The sequence below is a fragment of the Oncorhynchus tshawytscha genome, linkage group LG10 (genome assembly GCF_018296145.1).
Source record: "Oncorhynchus tshawytscha isolate Ot180627B linkage group LG10, Otsh_v2.0, whole genome shotgun sequence".
NCBI classification, from domain to species: domain Eukaryota; kingdom Metazoa; phylum Chordata; class Actinopteri; order Salmoniformes; family Salmonidae; genus Oncorhynchus; species Oncorhynchus tshawytscha.
In genome coordinates this window covers 5,394,559-5,404,558 of record NC_056438.1, presented here as the reverse complement: position 1 = coordinate 5,404,558, position 10,000 = coordinate 5,394,559, and the positions used below count along the sequence as shown (strand labels likewise).

The following is a 10,000-nucleotide window of genomic DNA, read 5'->3' as shown; positions in this document are numbered from 1 at the left end:
CACACACACACACACACACACACACACACACATACAGACCCATGGACACACCCTCCCAATGTACTTACGAAGACTGGATCCTTATTGAGACAGGAGTCTGTGAACTCTTTGAAACTCTTAGAGAAGTCTTCCCCGAGGGACGGAGGACTGCTCTTAGGGATCAGGAAGAGAACTTTCATAGGGTGTATGTCACTGTTAGGAGGCTCTCCTTTAGCCAGCTCTATAGCTGTTATACCTAAAGACCAGATATCAGCCTAGAGGGGGGGTGGGGGAGAGAACAGGAGCCATTTAAAAAAGAACAACAACCATATAGTTCATTGCATATCGCTGTTAGGAGGCTCTCCTGATCTGATACCAGATACCAGATGTCAGCCTAAATTACAGACCTATAGATACTCAGATACACTCCATTATAGACACTCCATTACAGACACTCCATTACAGACACTCCATTATATAGACACTCCAATACAGACACTCCATTATAGACACTCCATTATATAGACACTCCATTATATAGACACTCCATTATAGACACTCCATTACAGACACTCCATTATATAGACACTCCATTATATAGACACTCCATTATATAGACACTCCATTATATAGACACTCCATTATATAGACACTCCATAATATAGACACTCCATTATATAGACACTCCATTATATAGACACTCCATAATATAGACACTCCATTATATAGACACTCCATTATATAGACACTCCATTATATAGACACTCCATAATATAGACACTCCATTATATAGACACTCCATTATATAGACACTCCATTATATAGACTCCATTACAGACACTCCATTATATAGACACTCCATTACAGACACACACAGAGGAGGGAAGTCTCCCCTGACTGGCATATGAAGTTGAACCACCCCACCCTCCTAGACAGTCAACCACCCCACCCTCCCTCCTAGACAGTCAACCACACCACCCTCCTGGACAGTCAACCACACCACCCTCCTAGACAGTCAACCACCCCACCCTCCTAGATAGTCAACCACCCCACCCTCCTAGACAGTCAACCACACCACCCTCCTAGACAGTCAACCACACCACCCTCCTAGACAGTCAACCACACCACCCTCCTAGACAGTCAACCACACCACCCTCCTAGACAGTCAACCACACCACCCTCCTAGACAGTCAACCACACCACCCTCCTAGACAGTCAACCACACCACCCTCCTAGACAGTCAACCACCCCACCCACCCTCCTAGACAGTCAACCACCCCACCCACCCTCCTAGACAGTCAACCACCCCACCTTCCCTCCTAGACAGTCAACCACACCACCTTCCCTCCTAGACAGTCAACCACCCCACCTTCCCTCCTAGACAGTCAACCACCCTCCCTCCTAGACAGTCAACCACCCCACCCTCCCTCCTAGACAGTCAACCACCCCACCTTCCCTCCTAGACAGTCAACCACCCCACCCTCCCTCCTAGACAGTCAACCACACCACCCTCCTAGACAGTCAACCACCCACCCTCCTAGACAGTCAACCACCCCACCCTCCTAGACAGTCAACCACCCCACCCTCCCTCCTAGACAGTCAACCACACCACCCTCCCTCCTAGACAGTCAACCACCCCACCCTCCTAGACAGTCAACCACCCCACCCTCCTAGACAGTCAACCACCCCACCCTCCTAGACAGTCAACCACACCACCCTCCCTCCTAGACAGTCAACCACCCCACCCTCCCTCCTAGACAGTCAACCACCCCACCCTCCCTCCTAGATAGTCAACCACCCCACCCTCCCTCCTAGACAGTCAACCACACCACCCTCCTAGACAGTCAACCACCCACCCTCCTAGACAGTCAACCACACCACCCTCCTAGACAGTCAACCACCCCACCCTCCCTCCTAGACAGTCAACCACCCCACCCTCCCTTCTAGACAGTCAAGTCAACCACCCCACCCTCCCTCCTAGACAGTCAACCACACCACCCTCCCTCCTAGACAGTCAACCACCCCACCCTCCCTCCTAGACAGTCAACCACACCACCCACCCTCCTAGACAGTCAACAACACCACCCTCCTAGACAGTCAACCACCCCACCCTCCTAGACAGTCAACCACACCACCCTCCTAGATAGTCAACCACCCTCCCTCCTAGACAGTCAACCACCCCACCCTCCCTCCTAGACAGTCAACCACCCCACCCTCCTATACAGTCAACCACCCCACCCTCCTAGACAGTCAACCACACCACCCTCCTAGATAGTCAACCACCCTCCCTCCTAGACAGTCAACCACACCACCCACCCTTATAGACAGTCAACCACACCACCCACCCTCCTAGACAGTCAACCACACCACCCACCCTCCTAGACAGTCAACCACACCACCCTCCTAGACAGTGAACCACACCACCCTCCTAGACAGTCAACCACCCCACCCTCCCTTCTAGACAGTCAACCACCCCACCCTCCCTCCTAGACAGTCAACCACCCCACCCTCCCTCCTAGACAGTCAACCACCCCACCCTCCCTCCTAGACAGTCAACCACCCCACCCTCCCTCCTAGACAGTCAACCACACCACCCTCCTAGACAGTCAACCACACCACCCACCCTCCTAGACAGTCAACATCACCACCCTCCTAGACAGTCAACCACCCCACCCTCCTAGACAGTCAACCACACCACCCTCCTAGATAGTCAACCACCCTCCCTCCTAGACAGTCAACCACCCCACCCTCCCTCCTAGACAGTCAACCACCCCACCCTCCTATACAGTTAACCACCCCACCCTCCTAGACAGTCAACCACCCCACCCTCCCTCCTAGACAGTCAACCACCCCACCCTCCTATACAGTCAACCACCCCACCCTCCTAGATAGTCAACCACCCTCCCTCCTAGACAGTCAACCACACCACCCACCCTCCTAGACAGTCAACCACACCACCCACCCTCCTAGACAGTCAACCACACCACCCTCCTAGACAGTGAACCACACCACCCTCCTAGACAGTCAACCACACCACCCTCCTAGACAGTGAACCACACCACCCTCCTAGACAGTGAACCACACCACCCTCCTAGACAGTCAACCACACCACCCTCCTAGACAGTCAACCACACCATCCTCCTAGACAGTCAACCACACCACCCTCCTACAGTCAACCACCCCACCCTCCCTCCTAGACAGTCAACCACACCACCCTCCTAGACAGTCAACCACACCATCCTCCTAGACAGTCAACCACACCACCCTCCTAGACAGTCAACCACCCCACCCTCCCTCCTAGACAGTCAACCACACCACCCTCCTAGACAGTCAACCACCCCACCCTCCTAGACAGTCAACCACACCACCCTCCCTCCTAGACAGTCAACCACACCACCCTCCTAGACAGTCAACAACACCACCCTCCTAGACAGTCAACAACACCACCCTCCTAGACAGTCAACAACACCACCCTCTGAGACAGTCAACCACCCCACCCTCCTAGACAGTCAACCACCCCACCCTCCCTCCTAGACAGTCAACCACACCTCCCTCCTAGACAGTCAACCACACCACCCTCCTAGACAGTCAACCACCCCACCCTCCCTCCTAGACAGTCAACCACCCCACCCTCCCAGACAGTCAACCACCCCACCCTAACTAGACAGTCAACCACATCACCCTCCTAGACAGTCAACCACACCACCCTCCTAGACAGTCAACCACACCACCCTCCCTCCTAGACAGTCAACCACACCACCCTCCTAGACAGTCAACCACACCACCCTCCTAGACAGTCAACCACACCACCCTTCCCGACACGAAAGCAACCTAACCTAATACACCATGAATGGTGTCCTTACAAATGTCTCTCTCTACCTTGTGATCATAAGAAGACTGTTGTATGACTTCAGGTGCCATCCAGAACGGTGTGCCTACAAATGTCTCTCTCTTCATCTGGGTGTCGGTCAGCTGTCCAGCCACTCCAAAGTCTGCTAGCTTCACCTCCCCCTGCTCAGAGAGGAGGATGTTGGCAGCTTCAGAGAGGGGAGAGGAGAGAGAGGGGGAGAGGAGAGAGAGGGGGAGGAGAGAGGGGGGGAGAGAGAGGGGAGAGGAGAGAGAGGGGAGAGGAGAGAGAGGGGAGAGGAGAGAGAGGAGAGAGAGGGGGAGAGGGAGAGAGAGGAGGGAGAGGAGAGAGAGGAGAGAGAGGGGGGAGAGGAGAGAGAGAGGGGAGAGGAGAGAGAGGGGGGACATTTCACTTTTGTAGTGTGAGTAATACTGAACATAAATATAAAACAATTTCTAATATTTGACTGAGTTACAGTTCATACAATGAAAATCATTCAATGAATTATATTGTTCCCTAATCTCTGGATTTCACATGACTGGGAATACTGATAAACATCTGTTGATCACAGATACCTTTAAAAAAAAAAGGAAGGGGTGTGGATCATAAAACCAGTCCGTATCTGGTGTGGATCATAAAACCAGTCCGTATCTGGTGTGGATCATAAAACCAGTCAGTATCTGGTGTGGATCATAAAACCAGTCAGTATCTGGTGTGGATCATAAAACCAGTCCGTATCTGGTGTGGATCATAAAACCAGTCCGTATCTGGTGTGGATCAGAAAACCAGTCAGTATCTGGTGTGGATCAGAAAACCAGTCCGTATCTGGTGTGGATCAGAAAACCAGTCAGTATCTGGTGTGGATCAGAAAACCAGTCAGTATCTGGTGTGGATCAGAACACCAGTCAGTATCTGGTGTGGATCAGAACACCAGTCAGTATCTGGTGTGGATCAGAACACCAGTCAGTATCTGGTGTGGATCAGAACACCAGTCAGTATCTGGTGTGACCACCATGTACCTCATACACCGCTACACATCTCCTTCACATAGAGTTGATCAAGCTTTTGATTGTGGAATGTTGTCCCAGTCCTCTTCCATGGCTGTGTGAAGTTGCTGGATATTGGCGGGAACTGGGACATGCTGTTGTACAAGTTGAAGTACAAGTCTACCACACAACCTCCCAAGCCACACTGCTTCTTGACACACTGCTCGCTTAACCCAGAAACTGGTTTACTATGCTACTGGTTAACTACTGGTTAACTACTGGTTTACTATGCTACTGGTTAACTACTGGTTTACTGTGCTACTGGTTAACTACTGGTTTACTCTGCTACTGGTTAACTACTGGTTAACTACTGGTTTACTCTGCTACTGGTTAACTACTGGTTTACTCTGCTACTGGTTAACTACTGGTTAACTATGCCACTGGTTAACTACTGGTTAACTACTGGTTAACTATGCTACTGGTTAACTACTGGTTTACTATGCTACTGGTTAACTACTGGTTTACTCTGCTACTGGTTAACTACTGGTTTACTGTGCTACTGGTTAACTACTGGTACTCTGCTACTGGTTAACTACTGGTTTACTGTGCTACTGGTTAACTACTGGTTTACTATGCCACTGGTTAACTACTGGTTTACTATGCTACTGGTTAACTACTGGTTTACTATGCTACTGGTTAACTACTGGTTAACTACTGGTTTACTATGCTACTGGTTAACTACTGGTTTACTATGCTACTGGTTAACTACTGGTTTACTATGCTACTGGTTAACTACTGGTTTACTCTGCTACTGGTTAACTACTGGTTAACTATGCTACTGGTTAACTACTGGTTTACTGTGCTACTGGTTAACTACTGGTTAACTACTGGTTTACTCTGCTACTGGTTAACTACTGGTTTACTCTGCTACTGGTTAACTACTGGTTAACTATGCTACTGGTTAACTACTGGTTTACTGTGCTACTGGTTAACTACTGGTTTACTGTGTTACTGGTTAGCTACTGGTTGACTATGCTACTGGTTAACTACTGGTTTACTATGCTACTGGTTAACTGCTGGGTTACTATGCTACTGGTTAACTACTGGTTTACTGTGCTACTGGTTAACTACTGGTTTACTGTGTTACTGGTTAGCTACTGGTTTACTATGCTACTGGTTAACTACTGGTTAACTACTGGTTTACTGTGCTCCTGGTTAACTACTGGTTTACTGTGCTACTGGTTAACTACTGGTTTACTATGCTACTGGTTAACTACTGGTGTACTGTGCTACTGGTTAACTACTGGTTTACTATGCTACTGGTTAACTACTGGTTTACGGTGCTACTGGTTAACTACTGGTTTAGTGTGCTACTGGTTAACTACTGGTTAACTACTGGTTTACTGTGCTACTGGTTAACAACTGGTTTACTGTGCTACTGGTTAACTGTGCTACTGGTTAACTACTGGTTTACTGTGCTCCTGGTTAACTACTGGTTTACTGTGCTACTGGTTAACTACTGGTTTAGTGTGCTACTGGTTAACTACTGGTTAACTACTGGTTTACTGTGCTACTGGTTAACAACTGGTTTACTGTGCTACTGGTTAACTACGGGTTAACTCCTGGTTTACTGTGCTACTGGTTAACTACTGGTTTACTGTGCTCCTGGTTAACTACTGGTTAACTCCTTGTTTACTGTGTTACAGGTTAACTACTGGTTAACTACTGGTTCACTGTGCTCCTGGTTAACTACTGGTTAAGCACTGATTTACGGTGCTCCTGGTTAACTCCTGGTTAACTCCTGGTTTACTGTGCTACTGGTTAACTACTGTTTAACTGTGCTACTGGTTAACCACTGGTTAATTGTGCTACTGGTTAACTGTGCTACTGGTTAACTGTGCTACTGGTTAACTGTGCTACTGGTTAACCACTGGTTTACTGTGCTACTGGTTAACTACTGGTTAACTGTGCTACTGGTTAACTACTGGTTAACTGTGCTACTGGTTAACTACTGGTTAACTGTGCTACTGGTTAACTACTGGTTAACTGTGCTACTGGTTAACTACTGGTTAACTACTGGTTAACTACTGGTTAACTACTGGTTAACTGTGCTACTGGTTAACTACTGGTTAACTGTGCTACTGGTTAACTACTGGTTAACTGTGCTACTGGTTAACTACTGGTTAACTGTGCTACTGGTTAACTACTGGTTAACTGTGCTACTGGTTAACTACTGGTTAACTGTGCTACTGGTTAACTGTGCTACTGGTTAACTACTGGTTAACTACTGGTTAACTACTGGTTAACTACCTCCACACACAGTGTTAAACACCACATGTAAGGAACTGTCTGTGCCGAAGAGCAACACTCCTCATACCTTTGATATCTCTGTGAATCTTCTTCTCCGAGTGAAGGTAGTCCAGACCCTTCAGAATCTCCCTCAGCATGGTGGCAATCTGGCACTCATCAAACGGACCTGCACGCAACTGAACACACACACATCTCACACACACACACACACTTTCATAAAATGAACCACCACACATACACACACTTACCAGGTCTAGAGCTGAGCCCCCTCCTAGATACTCCATGATGATCCATAGTTTACTGCCCTAAGAGACAGACAGAGAGTTATAGCTGCAGTGTGTGTGTGTGTGTGTGTGTGTGTGTTCCTATCCTCACCTTTAGGTATGACCCATAGTACTTGGTGACATAGGGACTGTCACATTGACTCAGTACGGTGATCTCTTGTTGTATATCTTCAATATCATCTTCGGCCTCTTCCAGATCTATAGTCTTAAAGAAGCAAAATATTTTAGACATAAAAAAAAATCTATCAATCAATCAAATGAGAAACGCCTATAATGTCTTAGTTCTGCTTCTTACCTTAATGGCTACTACGCTCTGGGTGCGATTATCGATGCCTTTGAAGACCTCACCAAACGATCCTTTACCGATTCGCTCCAACTTGGTGAAAAGTTCCTCGGGGTCTACCTGGGAACTCTGGGGGATGGGGGAGAGGGAGGAGCAGGGAGGCGGAGAGGTAAATGAAAGGGGGAGTGGTAAGTGAAGGGGAGAGGGAGTGGTGTTATCATCTCTAACCCATCAGACTGTCGTGGTGTTATCATCTCTCTCTAACCCATCAGACTGTCGTGGTGTTATCATCTCTCTCTAACCCATCAGACTGTCGTGGTGTTATCATCTCTCTCTAACCCATCAGACTGTCGTGGTGTTATCATCTCTCTCTAACCCATCAGACTGTCGTGGTGTTATCATCTCTCTCTAACCCATCAGACTGTCGTGGTGTTATCATCTCTCTCTAACCCATCAGACTGTAGTAGTGTTATCATCTCTCTCTAACCCATCAGACTGTAGTAGTGTTATCATCTCTCTCTAACCCATCAGACTGTAGTAGTGTTATCATCTCTCTCTAACCCATCAGACTGTAGTAGTGTTATCATCTCTCTCTAACCCATCAGACTGTAGTGGTGTTATCATCTCTCTCTAACCCATCAGACTGTAGTAGTGTTATCATCTCTCTCTAACCCATCAGACTGTAGTAGTGTTATCATCTCTCTCTAACCCATCAGACTGTAGTAGTGTTATCATCTCTCTCTAACCCATCAGACTGTCGTGGTGTTATCATCTCTCTCTAACCCATCAGACTGTAGTGGTGTTATCATCTCTCTCTAACCCATCAGACTGTAGTGGTGTTATCATCTCTCTCTAACCCATCAGACTGTCGTGGTGTTATCATCTCTCTCTAACCCATCAGACTGTCGTGGTGTTATCATCTCTCTCTAACCCATCAGACTGTCGTGGTGTTATCATCTCTCTCTAACCCATCAGACTGTAGTGGTGTTATCATCTCTCTCTAACCCATCAGACTGTAGTGGTGTTATCATCTCTCTCTAACCCATCAGACTGTCGTGGTGTTATCATCTCTCTCTAACCCATCAGACTGTCGTGGTGTTATCATCTCTCTCTAACCCATCAGACTGTCGTGGTGTTATCATCTCTCTCTAACCCATCAGACTGTAGTGGTGTTATCATCTCTCTCTAACCCATCAGACTGTCGTGGTGTTATCATCTCTCTCTAACCCATCAGACTGTCGTGGTGTTATCATCTCTCTCTAACCCATCAGACTGTCGTTATTATCATCTCTCTCTAACCCATCAGACTGTAGTGGTGTTATCATCTCTCTCTAACCCATCAGACTGTAGTGGTGTTATCATCTCTCTCTAACCCATCAGACTGTCGTGGTGTTATCATCTCTCTCTAACCCATCAGACTGTCGTGGTGTTATCATCTCTCTCTAACCCATCAGACTGTCGTGGTGTTATCATCTCTCTCTAACCCATCAGACTGTAGTGGTGTTATCATCTCTCTCTAACCCATCAGACTGTCGTGGTGTTATCATCTCTCTCTAACCCATCAGACTGTAGTAGTGTTATCATCTCTCTCTAACCCATCAGACTGTAGTGGTGTTATCATCTCTCTCTAACCCATCAGACTGTCGTGGTGTTATCATCTCTCTCTAACCCATCAGACTGTCGTGGTGTTATCATCTCTCTAACCCATCAGACTGTCGTGGTGTTATCATCTCTCTCTAACCCATCAGACTGTAGTGGTGTTATCATCTCTCTCTAACCCATCAGACTGTAGTGGTGTTATCATCTCTCTCTAACCCATCAGACTGTCGTGGTGTTATCATCTCTCTCTAACCCATCAGACTGTAGTGGTGTTATCATCTCTCTCTAACCCATCAGACTGTAGTGGTGTTATCATCTCTCTCTAACCCATCAGACTGTCGTGGTGTTATCATCTCTCTCTAACCCATCAGACTGTCGTGGTGTTATCATCTCTCTCTAACCCATCAGACTGTAGTAGTGTTATCATCTCTCTCTAACCCATCAGACTGTCGTGGTGTTATCAACTCTCTCTAACCCATCAGACTGTCGTGGTGTTATCATCTCTCTCTAACCCATCAGACTGTAGTGGTGTTATCATCTCTCTCTAACCCATCAGACTGTCGTGGTGTTATCATCTCTCTCTAACCCATCAGACTGTAGTGGTGTTATCATCTCTCTCTAACCCATCAGACTGTAGTGGTGTTATCATCTCTCTCTAACCCATCAGACTGTCGTGGTGTTATCATCTCTCTCTAACCCATCAGACTGTCGT

General features: G+C 47.5%; 1 protein-coding gene across 1 annotated transcript in view; it reads right to left on the bottom strand.

The window, feature by feature from the left end:
• LOC112241722 (serine/threonine-protein kinase 26) overlaps positions 1–10,000 on the bottom strand; it is an 18,976-nt gene that overhangs the window by 5,372 nt on the left and 3,604 nt on the right. Inside the window, exons 3-8 of the mRNA XM_042328075.1 lie at positions 7,702–7,818; positions 7,498–7,611; positions 7,371–7,427; positions 7,190–7,298; positions 3,859–4,016; positions 69–254 (exon numbers count right to left, since the gene is read on the bottom strand). Of these exons, the coding sequence (XP_042184009.1) occupies positions 69–254; positions 3,859–4,016; positions 7,190–7,298; positions 7,371–7,427; positions 7,498–7,611; positions 7,702–7,818 (741 nt within the window). The remainder of the gene's footprint in view (positions 1–68; positions 255–3,858; positions 4,017–7,189; positions 7,299–7,370; positions 7,428–7,497; positions 7,612–7,701; positions 7,819–10,000) is intronic.